At 43.5% G+C, this 16,487-nt stretch overlaps 1 protein-coding gene across 1 annotated transcript; it reads left to right on the forward strand.

The window, feature by feature from the left end:
• The first annotated feature begins 14,736 nt into the window (after nucleotides 1–14,736).
• LOC130734148 (uncharacterized) lies at nucleotides 14,737–16,213 on the forward strand. Its single transcript, XM_057586475.1, has one exon. The coding sequence runs from the start codon at nucleotides 14,890–14,892 to the stop codon at nucleotides 15,967–15,969; it is 1,080 nt and encodes a 359-aa protein (XP_057442458.1). The 5' UTR covers nucleotides 14,737–14,889; the 3' UTR covers nucleotides 15,970–16,213.
• The last annotated feature ends 274 nt before the right edge of the window (nucleotides 16,214–16,487 follow it).

Raw genomic sequence — 16,487 nt, forward strand, 5'->3', positions numbered from 1 at the left:
AATTTTCCAAGGATTCGAAATCTCACTTAAAACGTTGCTCTAAAGCGAAATTAGCCTATTCTGGACACGCTTGCCATAAGGCGGGTGTGCAGACGACTCGCTCTAATTCCTAAAATGACTGCGCAACATTCCTCAAGCAATTCCTGAACTTTCTTCTTCATTAATCTTTCTCAAATATCAAACTCCTGTCACGCTTACACTGATTCTACGCGTGAGTCGGAAATTAGCTTGTTCTGAAAATCCAGGTCTTACAATACTACCCCCCAAAAAGAAAGTTTCGTCCTCGAAACTTAAGGCTCAGTGAAGAGTTCCGGATACTGTTCCTTCATCCTCTCTTCTAGTTCCCAAGTAGCATCGCCCGTGACTTGGTTCCAAATCACTTTTACCAGAGGAACCTGCTTGTTTCTCAACTGCTTGATCCTACGTTCCTCAATCCTCATTGGTGCCACTTCAAAAGACAAGTTGTCTCTAAGCTGAATATCATCTTCCTTGATGATGTGAGAGGGATCAGGAATATACTTCCTCAATTGTGATACGTGTAGCACATCATGAATCTTGGAAAGAAAAGGTGGCAACGCAATCCGATAAGCTACTTTACCGACTCGCTCGATAATCTGATACGGTCCAATGAACTTCGGTGTCAGCTTCCTCGACTTTATCGCTCTTCCCACTCCGGTAGTTGGTGTCACGCGAAGAAACACATGGTCTCCCGCCTCAAACTCTAACTCTCTCCGTCGTGTGTCAGCATAACTCTTCTGTCGACTCTGTGACGTCCTCATCTTCTCTTGTATTTGCTTCACTTTCTCAGTAGTTTGTTGTACTAATTCAGGTCCAACGAGAAGATGTTCGCCATCTTGAAACCAACATAAAGGAGTTCTACATCTCCTCCCATACAAAGCCTCATAAGGTGCCATTCCAATACTAGCATGAAAACTGTTGTTATAAGTAAACTCGATCAACGGCAACAGCTCATCCCAGCTTTCTTGACTATCCAGAACACAGGCTCGCAGCAAGTCTTCCAATGACTGTATTGTCCTCTCTGTCTGTCCATCCGTCTGAGGGTGATAGGCAGAGCTCAACCTCAACTTCGTCCCAAGCGCCTCGTGCAACGCCTTCCAGAACTGCGAAGTAAACTTCGGATCTCTGTCAGAAACAATACTCGATGGTACTCCATGAAGTCGTACAATCTCAGCGACATACACTTTTGCAAGTGCCTCCACATTGAACGTGGTCTTCACCGGTATGAAATGTGCTGACTTCGTCAAACGGTCCACAATGACCCAAATGGAATCAAATCTCTTCCTCGTAGCTGGCAAAGCTACCACAAAATCCATAGAGATACTGTCCCACTTCCACTCCGGCACATCAAGTGACTGCAACATACCCGCAGGCTTTTGATGTTCTATCTTCGCCTTCTGACATGTCAGACATGCCGCCACAAACTCTGCTACATTCTTCTTCATTCCTGGCCACCAAAAATTCAACTTTAGATCTTGATACATCTTTGTCGATCCCGGATGAATACTCAATCTGCTCTTGTGACCTTCGTCAAGAATCATCCTTCTCAACTCCATGTCCAATGGTACGCAGACACGTCCTTTGCAACGCAGAATGTTGTCGGTTCCTACCTCAAAATCCGGCGCTTTTCCCAAAATGATCAAATTCCGTTTCTCGATCAGCTCCTCATCTAACAGTTGTTTCACCTTGATCTCGTTCAGAAAATCACTAGTGATCGTCACCATCCCAAAGCTCAATTTTCCAGGTGTCACTTGCATACCCAAACTGAGGTCGCGAAAAGTCTCGATAAGTTCCAATTCCTTAATCATCAACGATGAAACATGAATTGTCTGGCGACTCAGTGCGTCTGCTACAACATTTGCTTTTCCTGGGTGGTACAACAAAGTGAAATCATAGTCCTTGATGAATTCCACCCAACGCCTTTGTCTCATATTCAGATCCTTCTGATCGAACAGGTACTTCAAGCTCTTATGATCACTAAAAACAGTGAAGGTGCTCCCATAAAGATAGTGCCTCCAAATCTTGAGCGCAAATACCACAGCCGCTAACTCCAAATCGTGCGTAGGATAGTTCCGTTCATGTATCTTCAATTGCCTTGAAGAATAAGCCACAGCCTTTCGGTGTTGCATCAACACACAACCCAAACCTTGGTACGAAGCATCGCAGTAAACCTCGTAGGGTTCCTTCTCTTGTGGTAATGTCAGAACTGGCGCGGTCGTCAAACGCTTCTTCATATCTTGGAAACTCTGTTCACAATCCTCTGTCCAAGCAAAAGGTTGGTTCTTCCGGGTGAGTTTCGTCAATGGTCCTGCAATCTTAGCAAAACCTTCGATGAATCGTCGGTAATATCCAGCTAAACCGATGAAACTCCTTATATCTGTCACAGTCTTAGGACGCTCCCATGCAAGTATCGCTTCCACTTTACTGGGATCCACAGCAATACCCTCCTTTGAGATGACATGTCCTAAAAACTTTACTTCTTCGAGCCAAAATTCACACTTTGTCGCGTTAGCATACAATACCTTATCCCGAAGAACTTGTAATACTTGACGTAGATGTTCCTCGTGTTCTTCACGATTCCTCGAGTAGATCAAGATGTCGTCGATGAACACCACAACGAAGCGATCCAAGAATGGATGAAAGATCCTATTCATGTAGTCCATGAATACAGCTGGTGCATTCGTAACTCCAAACGGCATCACCAAGTACTCATAGTGCCCATAGCGTGTCCTAAACGCCGTCTTTTGAATATCCTCATCCTTGACTCTAATCTGGTGATATCCCGATCTCAGGTCAATCTTCGAGAAAATAGCAGCACCCTTCAACTGATCCATCAAATCGTCAATCCTTGGCAACGGATAACGGTTCTTTATCGTGACTTTGTTCAACTGTCGATAATCCACACAAAGTCGCGATCTTCCGTCTTTCTTCTTCACAAGCAGCACTGGCGCTCCCCACGGAGAAACGCTAGGTCGGATAAACCCCTTCTTGGTTAAATCTTCGAGTTGACTCTTCAGCTCAGTCAGTTCTGCCGGTGCCATACGATACGGTGCGATTGATATAGGTCCAGTGCCTGGGACTACATCAATTGTGAACTCCATATCTCTGACCGGAGGTATTCCAGGTACGTCTTCGGGGAACACATCCTCGAAATCTTGCACAACAGCAATTCCTTGTACTCCATTCTCCTTAGCTTCCACCACGGTTGTAGACATGAGAGAACTCAAAGCTCCTTTCCTCAAAGAAAGCTTTGAAAAGTACGAGTTCAGGAACTCAGCGAGTCCAGCATCGGGAAAGATAACTACCTTATTGGCGCAATCAAGAAGAACATGATGGTGGGACAACCAATACATGCCTATGATCACATCCAATCCCTAAAGGGGTAAGCAGGTCAAGTTAGCTACAACGTTCTCTACCTAATACATGTTGTTCGATAATAACTAACTATGTATATACTTATATCAGATGTATAATTAACAATAACTAGCATAAGGTTATTCACTTACGAATAACCTTCAAAAATAATCTATATAAACAGTAATCAAGCACACTCTTCCTCCGATTGACACCCCATCAATCGGTCTCAGAGTTCAAACATCTTAAGCAGGCACTCTACCCAAAAGCTCTGGTTTTCTAGACCAAAGCTCTGATACCACAATTGTAACACCCCAATTTCTCAACTGAGGAGTCACATTAGTAACCTAACAAAGTCTAAGGACCAATCTGCAATCCCTAAAAACCAAGGGAATTTTTTTTCTGTAAAACAACTAAACACTTCGGCTAAAAGGTTGGAACATACCATAACTTTATTTAGATAACTTGTTTCCCGATATACAGTAATAATAGTTTACAATACCATAAGTAAGGTTCAGAATAAACATGCGCACTTTAACAGTGGCGGAAGCAAGACTTTAATAACAGAGTTCTCATAAAGTAAAAGAGACTCCAACATAATCCACAAGAAGAGAAGCAAAGCTGCTTCTCATACCTCTACTCCACCACTTACAACTCGAGTAGCTATGCCTCGGCGGAAGGATCTCCATCGCCTAATAGCGTTAAGCGCCCAAACAACAAGTAGCAAATAGAAAGGGTTAACTCCATGCAATTACCATGTATAAAAGAGAAAAATCATGCTGTTCGAATTTAATTACCTGGCATGGTAAATAACTAGCAACATAACTCAACTCATATATCAACAACTTAAACATAAATCGGACTCAGATAATAATAACCTCAACAATGTAACATCAAATCAGATATCAATAAACCAATACGAAAATCCAACAACATAGGGTCAGGTGTTAGTTCCCTATAATGCAACTATATGCTGCTAACAAAATGGATCGATCAATATCGTCTCTCAAGACGGGACAATGATAGGACACACCTCCTCATCGCCACTTATAACGTCATACATGACGGGACAATCATAGGACACACCTCCTAATCGCCACTTAACGTCACACAAGACGGGACAATCATAGGACACACCTCCTGATCGCCACTTAGCATCTCGCAAGATGGGACAATGATAGGACACACCTCCTCATCGCCACTTAACGTCACACAAGACGGGACAATCATAGGACACACCTCCTGATCGCCACTTAGCATCTCGCAAGATGGGACAATGATAGGACACACCTCCTCATCGCCACTTGACTCAAGCCCTATATGCCAAGTCAGACAATAACAAAGCCCACCCAAGGACCAATCCAAAGTAACCACATGTTTCATCCACTAGGAAGCAGTAACGACAGAAACCAGTAAACGGCCGAAGCCTCTCAGAAAACATTTTCCAAATTCAGCATAATAATCATAATCATCTGCCAATCAATATAAACATCTTCATCTCAAACACAGGCAGTGCGATAAAAGCATGCAAGACTCAAAGACGCTCTAAAACCGAGTTACCCTTACCTTCGTGAGTAGAAGTTGGGCATGGAAATTGCGAACCTAGAACAAAGAAAACACAATCATCAACACAAGCTTCACTAGGAGCAACACGATCTACTAATACTAATCGAAATCGTAAAGAAAGCCTCTAAAGCTTCAGAGTTCCTATTTAGGCACAAATTGACAACGGAGACTTCGTTCGCTAAAACGAGCATAACTCGAGCTACAGAACTCAGAATGACACGAAACCGGCGCCAAAATTTCGACAATTGAAAGAGCTACGCAATGGCTCAAGTCATAGAGACCCAAAAATTATTTTTGGACACGGTACCCAAGCAATTAGGTTTCGGCCACTATGGAAAATAGGGTTTTCGAACTTTTTCTTCGATCTAAATCAATTCACAAGGTAGTTTTAGGGTAAAACTAAGGCAAAGAAATTGTCGGAACAATTTTCGGACAATCGGGTCGAAATACGACTATCCAGGGGCATTTTGGTCCAAAATAAAGGCTCAAAACTTCAAAGTTATCAGTTCGGAAAACAAATTTGACAGCAACGATCCTCATGATATCCGTGACAACAAATCCTAAAGGCACGAAGTCAGATTAAGTCTTTTCGACAATAAAGTTTCGAAATGTGAGACAAAAAGAGTTTTGAGTCAATTTTTCAGATCCTGGACAACTGAATCGCAATCAGAGTTTACTGACAGAGGTTTTAGACTCAGGGGAACATAAGGAACATAACCCAAGCGAGAAATCAGAGAAATCGGACAATTTTAGAAAAAGCTCAAAACTTAGAGCACAGAAACGACTTCAGAAACTCAGCAGAAACAGAAATCAGAGGCAGGATTCATGATAGTTACCTCGATACCTAGAAGTAGGGACGAACTGCACGAAGATTGGTCAAGTTTTCGCGGAAATCTCCTCCCCCCTTGCTCCCCACGAAATCAGCCACAAATGGAAAGAAAAATGAGAGGATTTTGCTTTTTCGCGCTATTTATAGGCGGGTGAAATCGCGGGAAAATGAAAATTTCGCGATTCCGATTTTTGCAGCACGATCACCGAGAAATTCTAAGAGAGATTCTGGCGTCAGAATTCCAGAACTCAAAACAAATATCTAGGATTTGGGAAAAACGATATCGAAAAACTCAAAAGCGGTGTCGGTTAATCTGCCCCGAAAAACTACTTTTTGCTGTGATGCTCAAACGACAAAACTTCCAACTGAGGAAAGATTGGAAACGTCGAAACAAGTCTGGCAACATGGACGGAATCTTCGTTAGAAGTCCCGAATAGAAAAAGTCTTCATCCATTGCTCGAAAATAGGGTTTCGAAGCAAAGAAATTAGCGTCGGCGGACATCCGAAAAGTGAAACCTATCGTGCGTACAGTCCAGAGTTCCGAAATGAAACGCCGGTCGAAGGAAAAATAAAGAAAATCTTTAAATTTTCCAAGGATTCGAAATCTCACTTAAAACGTTGCTCTAAAGCGAAATTAGCCTATTCTGGACACGCTTGCCATAAGGCGGGTGTGCAGACGACTCGCTCTAATTCCTAAAATGACTGCGCAACATTCCTCAAGCAATTCCTGAACTTTCTTCTTCATTAATCTTTCTCAAATATCAAACTCCTGTCACGCTTACACTGATTCTACGCGTGAGTCGGAAATTAGCTTGTTCTGAAAATCCAGGTCTTACAACTGCGAGATTGACGGTAATCTCCTAACTGTACTTTTCGATTCCGGAGCAACGCACTCTTTTATCTCTAGGGAATGTGCTGCTAGATTAAAACTTCCCGTTACTACTTTGAGTTTCGATCTTATAGTTACCACACCTGCCAAAACTCTGCTTGCCAATACTGCATGCATGTATTGCCCAGTAACCTATAGGGATAAAGTTTACCATGCTAACCTAGTGTGCCTAACTCTCAAGAACCTAGATGTTATCCTAGGGATGGACTGGCTGTCCCACTATCATTGTCTTCTGGACTGCAGCCGAAAGAGACTGGTATTTCCTGACTCGGATCTTTCCGAGTATCTATCCGCCAATCATATTAGCGTCTCTCTGAATGAAGGATCTCAAGAGTATTCAGTTTTGTTAAGCTTGGAGAGTAAAGGGAATTCGGAAGTGAGTAATATTCCAGTTGTGAGGGACTTCGCGGATGTTTTTCCTGGCGATGTACCTGGTTTGCCGCCCGTACGCGACATTGAATTTGCTATTGACATCGTACTGGGAACAGGACCGATTTCGATTGCACCATATCGGATGGCACCTGCGGAATTGGTGGAGTTGAAGTCTCAACTTGAGGATCTTCTGTCGAAGGGATTCATCCGACCAAGCGTTTCACCTTGGGGAGCACCCGTCTTATTGGTGAAAAAGAAGGATGGGAAATCTAGACTTTGTGTCGACTATCGACAACTGAACAAAGTGACCGTCAAGAATAGGTATCCGCTACCTAGAATTGATGATTTGATGGATCAACTACGAGGAGCTGCGATATTCTCAAAGATAGACCTGAAGTCGGGTTACCATCAGATCAGAGTAAAGACTGAGGATATCCAGAAGACGGCATTCCGGACTCGTTATGGACACTATGAGTATCTAGTGATGCCATTTGGGGTGACAAACGCACCTGCTATCTTCATGGATTACATGAACAGGACATTCCATCCGTTCTTGGATCGATTCGTCGTGGTGTTTATCGACGACATTCTGATCTACTCAAAGAACGCTGAAGATCATGAAGGGCACTTGCGTCAGGTTTTACAAGTGTTGAGAGAGACAAAGCTGTACGCCAACCCATCTAAGTGTGAATTTTGGCTCGAAGAGGTAAAATTCTTGGGCCATGTGATCTCTAAAGAAGGTATAGCTGTGGATCCAGCAAAGGTAGAGACGGTGTTGTCATGGGAACGGCCAAAGACCGTGACTGAGATCAGGAGTTTTGTCGGTTTGGCGGGATACTATCGTCGCTTCATTGAGAATTTCGCCAAGATCGTTGGACCCTTGACCCAACTTACGAGAAAGGATCAACCTTTTGCATGGACCGAAGCGTGCGAAACTAGCTTTCAGACAATGAAGGAACGTTTGACGACGTCACCTGTACTCGTCTTACCGCAACCAGAGGAACCGTATGAAGTGTACTGTGATGCTTCGCATCAAGGTTTGGGATGTGTGCTGATGCAGCATCGGAAGGTGGTGGCTTATGCTTCACGACAACTGAAGACTCATGAGAAGAACTATCTGACTCATGACTTAGAACTTGCTGCCGTTGTGTTTTCGTTGAAGATCTGGAGACATCACTTATATGGATGCAATTTCACCATATTTAGTGATCACAAGAGCTTGAAGTACTTGTTCGACCAGAAGGAGTTGAACATGAGACAACGACGTTGGATGGAGTTTCTCAAGGATTACGATTTTACCTTACATTACCATCCTGGAAAAGCTAATGTTGTTGCTGATGCATTAAGCAGGAAGATGCATATCTCGTCAATGATGGTGAAGGAGCTGCAACTGCTGGAACAATTCCGAGATTTGAGTTTGGACGTAAGAGTATCCGAGGGAGAACTGAGGTTCGGGATGATCAGGATTACCAATGGATTGATGGAAGAAATCCGAGACCAACAGTTACAAGATGAATTTTTACTCGGAAAAAGGAATTTGGTAATTCAGGGTAAGGACCCGGAATTCAAGGTAGGAAGTGACAATATCCTACGGTGTAAGGGTAGAGTTTGCGTACCTAACAACCCTGACTTAAGGAGGTTGATAATGGACGAAGGTCACAAAAGTAAGTTGAGCATTCACCCTGGAATGAAAAAGATGCATCAGGACTTGAAGGTGAATTTTTGGTGGCCAGGAATGAAAAGACAAGTGGCAGAATATGTAGCTGCATGTTTAACCTGTCAAAAGGCGAAGGTGGAACATCAGAAATCTTCGGGTATGCTACAAAGTTTGGATGTACCTCAATGGAAATGGGATAGCATATCGATGGATTTTGTCGTGGCATTGCCAAGGACTCAAAAAGGATATGATTCGATTTGGGTAATCGTGGATCGACTGACTAAGTCGGCTCATTTCATACCTGTGAGGACCACGTACAACGTGGATAAGCTATCAGAGATTTATATAGCTGAGATTGTGCGACTTCATGGAGTGCCAACAAGTATCGTTTCCGATAGAGACCCGAAGTTTACTTCACATTTGTGGGGAGCTCTTCATGAGGCTTTGGGAACGAGGCTGAGATTAAGTTCTGCTTATCATCCACAGACCGATGGGCAAACTGAGAGAACTATCCAATCATTGGAGGATTTGCTACGAGCTTGCGTGTTAGACAACAAGGGCAGTTGGGATACCCTATTGCCACTGATTGAATTCACATATAACAACAGTTTTCATACGACCATAGGTATGGCACCGTATGAGGCATTGTATGGCCGCAATTGTAGAACACCTTTATGTTGGTATCAAGATGGAGAGAATTTGTTAGTAGGACCGGAACTTCTGCAACAGACGACTGAGAAGATTAAACAGATCAGAGAAAAGATGAAGGCTTCTCAGAGTAGACAGAAGAGCTATGCAGATCAAAGGCGCAGAACCCTGGAATTTGAAGAGGGAGATCATGTGTTTCTGCGAGTTACCCAGACTACAGGAGTTGGTCGAGCAATCAAGTCAAGAAAGCTTACGCCAAAGTTCATTGGACCTTATCAGATTACTCGTCGTGTAGGACCGGTAGCTTATCAGATCGCACTACCGCCTTTTCTATCAAACATTCACGATGTATTCCATGTGTCACAACTGAGGAAGTATATTGCTGATCCGACGCACGTCATCGAGCTGGATGACATTGAGTTGAAGGATAACTTGTCTTTCGAGACACCGCCAATCAGCATTGGTGACACAAGGATAAAGCAATTGAGGGGAAAAGAGATCGAGTTAGTGAAGGTTATTTGGAACAAGGACACCGGCGATGCGACGTGGGAGCTGAAGGAAAAGATCAAGGAACAGTACCCAGAACTTTTTACTGACCCTTAAGTTTCGAGGTCGAAACTTTCTTTTTGGAGGGTAGTAATGTAAGGCCCAAGTTTTAACGCTTTGGATAAGTGAATAACATAAAAGAGTTATTTGATTAAGATAAATTTGGGAAGGAAAAAGGTTCAGGAAAAGTCCAAGAATTTATCGAAAAACCGATAAGAGTTATAGCACGACTAACATACGCTTAATCCTAGGTCAAAGGTATTAGTGAATAGTTAATTTACGCTTTAGGACACGATGGAAACTAATTCCAAAAATCCTCAGAGAAATGTTAGAACTTCTCTTTTCCGTCCTTAAACAATCATTTCGATGCGAAATCCTGGAAAGTACGAACATCAAATTCCAATTCTCGGAAGTTTGCCGAAACGGAGTCCCTGATAGTTCGAGAAAACCTAAGATCGACAGACGATGAAGACTTTTTCTATTCGGAGCTGCAAAAGAAGATTCCACCCGCGTTCTCCTATTTCTCTCATCATTCCTAATCTTTCTTCAGAAGGAAGTTTTCTCATCCGACGATCACTGCAAAAAGTAGTTTTTCGGGATAAACCGACTTACATCGACTTATGCCGATTTTGGATCTTTTGGTTTAATTCCAAGAATCCTGTTTTGAGTTCTGGAATTCTGTCACCAGAACCTATCTTAGAATTCGCAGAGGAACGCGCAGGAAAAATCGGAATCGCAAAAAAATCATTTTTCCGTTTTTCCCAAAACCTATAAATAGCTCAAAAATTAGATTTTTTTGCAAAAAACTACCCATTTCCCTCCCCAAACCCGCGAGCACCTAGAGAGAGAGAGAGAGATCCGGATCTTCGTCGTTTCTTGCCCGTTTGCTTCACCGATCGTCACTAATCGAAGACCTCGAGGTAGGTAAACTATACTCTCCTTCGAATCGTCGTTTCTGTCCACTTCTCCTACGTCTTTCTGAGTTCAAAATTTTGAGGTTTTTGAAAAACTGTTCAAATACGCTGATTTCAGTGTCTAAACTTCTTCCCTGCATGCTCCTGAGCGTGTTCTGCGGATTAGATTTTGTCAAATGTCGACGAAATGCCGCCGGGATCAATTTCTACCTTAAATACCCATTTTTCGGCAAAGTCGCAACCTTTATGCTCTAATCTATCGACTTGGCTTAGTGCTAGTAGGATTTGTCGTCATAAACGTCGTTGTGGACGTCCCCATCCAATTTGTTTTTCAAAAATCCAATTTTGAAATTCTGAGCTAAAAATAATGACCAAACTACCCCTATATCAGTTTTCGATCCGAAAATTTTTCCGAGCCTAGAACCGTCTTAGTTACGCCTTATGTTAACCTAGGAACCAAGTTTGATCGAAGAAAAATCGACCCTCCCAATTAAAGGAAGTGGCCGAGAGCTATATCAAGGGGGGGGGGGGGAGAATCCGATTTTTCGAAAACTTGTCTTAACGCGTTAGATTGTCGTATCACGGAGGTAGTAGTGTACCGTGTAACCCTAGGACTCTTTGATTGCTGAGTTTCTGACTCTTGGTGTTGATTTCTGTGATTTTTGCTTAAGGTTCGTTTGAGGAGATTTCCAGAGATCAAGGAGAAGAGCTTGAAGAACATTTTGAGGAAGAAGCTGGAAGACCCACCGGTGAGGGCTACTCTCTGAATTACTAGATAATGCTTTAGGTGTCGACAAGTTCGACTTGATTTATGTGTTATGCACTTAATTGCTAAATGTCTGAATTGTTCTCTGAGGCTTCGGCCGACCTTGTTGAGTAATTGATGCCATGATATTGTGTGCTAAATGATTCACATGCTATGTGCTACATGGTTAACTTAGGATGTGTTGGAATATGCTGTTTATGCTTTTGACTGAGCTGTTTTATTTATGCTATTCCACTTGTACCTGAGATTCTGAGGAGTGAGGATTACGGGCAGGTCATGCCAAATTTTTATGAGATTTTGAGAGAGTTTTAAAGGACGAACGGAGTTCGGACCTTGTTATGTTTTAATGGATCGAGACCTTCTCAGGGAATTATTTGAGATTATGGGATCTCTGAAAACTCTTAGGAAGTATTATAAGATTAAAATGAAAACTATTTTATCATGGAAAACTCATAAGACATTAATCAATTTCTAAATCCTTTGAACAATAATAATACCCTTAGATAAGAGCTTAGAGCCTGAATATTAGTTTGGGAAATATGAGAAGTGTCGTCGAGTCCACGTTATGAGGAAATATACAAGTCTTCGAGTATGTTGAAACTCTTTCGCTCGATGAGCAGTTTAATGTTTGGCTATCTAAAGTTTAGCCGGAGACTATAAGTTTCCAAGTACTTCGGTACCTTTTCGCTCGATGAGCAGTTTATTGATTGGCTATCTAAAGTTTAGCCGGGAACCATGAGTTCCAAAGTATCTTCTTCTTCTTTTGATTAATTCATTTTGTCGCAGAATCGACGTTTGCCTTAGGGTAGGTTTTTTAGAGACTTTAAGTTATTTAGAACACGTGGCGACGTGTCGGGTGAGGTCGGAGACGTTGTTTGGCTAATCACTTGCATTCATGCACTCATTTTGAGGTTAATACACGGCGTGATACCGGACCTCGGTGGATTCCAAAATGGTCATAAGACCCGGATTTCCATATTTAGGACACTACGGTGGTCCTCAGTAGCAGACGGAATGGCAGACCTACGGGTTCACTGCTGATCTGACTACTTTTGTGTGGTGTAAGAGACACGCGAGCAGGAAGGTACCCACCGTGGCTGGTGTTAGGGCCGCCTCGTTGATGTCCATCCTTCTTCCGGAATGCATTTTGTTACCCTGCATTGCATTTCATGCAACATACATGCTGACTTAGTTGCTGAGTGTGATTGGTAACTGTTTATCCTATTTTTGAGGCATGCTACTTGTTTTTATGGTTCTTTATATTCATTGTGATACATGCAACCCTAGGAAGCTATCCCAAAACTTATAAGCCTGAGAGGCAAGTATTTATTATCCTATAATTATATCTGGTTTTATTAATTATATAATTCTTTGGAGTTGACCCTCGCGTCTGCTGTGTGTGTTTGGGCGGACTACGCCATTTGTCAGATGAGTATGGGGGATTGGTTTACCATGGTCAGCCCCTCGGGGGGGACCAGGTACGAGATGCTTGATCAAGACGACCCAGGTGCATGGGTGGTCGATCCCGAGGGCCACCGTGCGACCTACACCGGTCGGGTCATGGAGGACCGTGTCGACCGATTCGGACGCTTGACGGAGGGGGTGATGAGGAGGCACATAGTGAGCTTCAACCTGCCTCCAGGTGTACACTGTGGACCCGGCTTGGGAGGACCTCCACCGCCACCATCCCCTTCGGATGATGAGGACCCCTCTGAGGAGGTACCAGTAGGTGGGGCTTCGACGGAGTCTAGTCCGTCTACTGCTGCTGCTGTCGTCGCGGATCTCGTTCCGGGCCCCGAGCCCGAGAGGCCAGTGCAGGAGCGCATTAGGGTGGACAGAGAGGGCAGTGTTGAGTATGTCGACTTAGTCGTCCTGGATGCAGATTCGGATGACGACCGCGCTAGCATGTAGGATCGAGTGCTAGTGTGGGCTCCTCGGGTAGGGATTAGTGTAGGAGTAGTGTCGATGCTCTGACCGTCATGCTTCAGTTTTGGGGACAGGGTAGTTTCCTACCGGTAGCTTTTTGTGTGGTTTCCTATGGAGATCACAGAGAGCTGGTTGGAGTTAGGGGGTCTTTTCTTAGGCCGCTGGGCCAACTTGTTCTCAGATTTTGAGGTTTAGTGTTGCGGACACAGTATTTTTACCTTGGACTGTACATATTGCCTTCGGGCGTTACTCTCTTTCTGTCACCCGTCACTGGAGGTTACTCGTGACGTGGTTGTATTTAGCGAGGCATGTATATATAGTTGTATAGTAGCTTCTTTATCTTTTGTTGGGGAGTTTATTGCTTTCTGTCTTTAGTTATATTGTCGAAAAAAAATAATTCACGTTTTTTCCGCTTAAGTATTTCTTTTGATTACTAAAGTGACGCCACCGAAATCGGGGTGTTACATTCACCCTCTACCTTATAAACTATAATGTCCACAATTCTAAAAAAGGGGAGGAAAACATGAAATAATTTGGGTATCCGTCACAAGTTCAAATGAACACTTGCAAACACTTAAATAACTTGACATGAAAGTTCACTTACATTTAATTGAGATGAAACTGTGATGAAAGACATGAGAAAAAAATAAGAGTACGATCATTCTTATAATCTAACCACATAGTTATGTTGACTTTAGAACGTTTTCAGAAACACATTCCATTTAATAGAAGTTAAGGAAAATCAATTTTCATCATAATCCAACAACTTTGATGCATTAATATTTTTACCTAGAAAAGCCGTAAAATTCAGGTAAATAGCATCCTAACTTCAATCTAGCATGCACTCATATGACTTTTTTGGGTTCAAAAATGTGTTCTCCCTCTTATGATAGTCTAGCTTATTTCCCACTAAACCAACACTTACTAATTTTTTTTCTAATTTTTTTTATTACTATCCTAACATTCATTATATCTTGTATATTTTCTATTTTAATTCTTTTTAATTGAAGATGAAAATAAAATGTTTATTATTACAACTAGTCAACTACGATACATTCACATCATACCTTTTCTTTCATTCAATTTCCACATACTCTTCTTTCAAAAAATAATTTCCATCGACTTTCCCCTTTTTTTTTTTTTACATCATATATCACATCTATCATCGATTCACTCGATAAGGATGAAATCCATTTAAACAAAAAAAAACATTTTCCTTTATTGTAGTAATTGCATTTATTTATATCTACACAGAAAAATAAAGTTTTACCCCTCACCATTCCGTAGCTTGGAAGAGAGCTTCAAGCTGCAACCCATTTCACTGCCTCTGACTCTCTCACTCAATCCCTCACTCACTCACTCACCACCACCGTCGCCGCCGCCACAACCACCAATTTCCCGAAAATGCAGCACGCAACGAGAGCTGAAGCAGAGAGGCTACTGGGAATCGCAGACAAGCTTCTGCAGAACCGCGATCTGATGGGCTCACGCGAATTCGCCATCCTCGCTCAGGAAACCGAGCCTCTCCTCGAAGGCTCCGATCAGATCCTCGCCATCGTCGACGTCCTCCTCGCCTCCGAGAAGCGCATCAACAACACCAACCACCCTGACTGGTACGCCATCCTCGGCATCGATCGCCGCTCCGACGACCTCGATCTTATCAAGAAGCAGTACCGCCGTCTCGCCCTCCTCCTCCACCCTGATAAGAGCCGCTTCGCCTTCGCCGACCATGCCTTCAAGCTCGTCGCCGATGCTTGGGCTCTCCTCTCCGATCCCCTCAAGAAGGGTCACTACGATAAGGACCTCTCTATGTTCTCCCGCGTTGACCTCTCCGTCCCCGGCTGGGTCAACCAGCAGGAGAAGTTGCCGGTCCGAAGGACCGGCCCTGGGTCCGGCTCCGGCACCCACCGGAACAGCGCCGCCGCCAGGGATGAGATCTCTGCGGAGGAGAACACTCGCCGGAGGAACAACAGCAACAGTAACAGCAACAACGCGAAGACGTTTTGGACGGCGTGCCCGTACTGTTACCGGTTGTATGAGTACCCTAAGGTTTACGAGGGTTGCTGCTTGAGGTGCATGAATTGTGAGAGATCCTTTCACGGTGTCGCTGTGCCGTCGCTGCCGCCGCTGGTGCCGGGGGAGGAAGCTTATTATTGCTGTTGGGGGTTTTTTCCGATGGGGTTTGTCATTGGAAGCTTCAATGCAACGGAGAAAGAGGCTGCAGCTGGACCTGAGCCTGCATCGGCACCAGCTCCGGCGCCAGCTCCTGTGCCGGTGTCGGCTCAGCCTCCTTCTTCGCTTCCGAATTGGATGCCTGCGCCAACGCCAAATCCGGCTCCTCCGGTGGTGAATGGTGGGAGTAGTGTGACACCGACGAGGGTTACTAGGGCTGCTGCTGCTGCAGCTTCTACACCTGCAGGTGTTCCAAATGGGGTTGCTGGAACTGGGCCGAAGAAGCGGGGGAGGCCGCGGAAGTATGTGTGAGGGGTACATTTCGGGTTTTTTCTGAAGTAATTGCTGAAGCTGAAAGTGATTTTGATGGTTGAATATGGAAGTGTTGTTGGCCTAACTTCCTCTCAGTTTGAAGCTGCTTCTGGGGGATAGTTTGTAGGTAGTAATCTTATGTTGTTTAGCTTACTTGTTTTGTAGATATGGTTAACTTAAAATTGTGTCATATTTTTGTGATTGATATTGTTAATTATCTGGTATCTGCCATAGGGTTGATGAATTCATCTAGTTATTGCCTAGGAGAACAATGTGGCCAGTTTGCTGTAGTTGAAATTAGATTCACAAATCCTTTGACAGATAATTTTCTTGTTTTATGTGGTTTTGTTAATGCCGGAGACCTCAGTATTTTGCAAGCCACATTAGACTGATTAATTCAAGTTGAGTAAGGTGGATTCACTTTAAGAGGCAAAGCTCTCTTACATTTGCACCTTTTGGTGCTGTTGATATCTTCTTGCCCCCCACAATCTCTGGAAGGTTGTAGTCCTAGTTCGATG

Source organism: Lotus japonicus, chromosome 1 (assembly GCF_012489685.1).
Source record: "Lotus japonicus ecotype B-129 chromosome 1, LjGifu_v1.2".
Classification (NCBI taxonomy): domain Eukaryota; kingdom Viridiplantae; phylum Streptophyta; class Magnoliopsida; order Fabales; family Fabaceae; genus Lotus; species Lotus japonicus.

Excerpts from the sequence above, each read along its gene's own strand:
- LOC130734148 (XM_057586475.1), top strand. The coding sequence starts at position 14,890 with ATGCAGCACGCAACGAGAGCTGAAGCAGAGAGGCTACTGGGAATCGCA.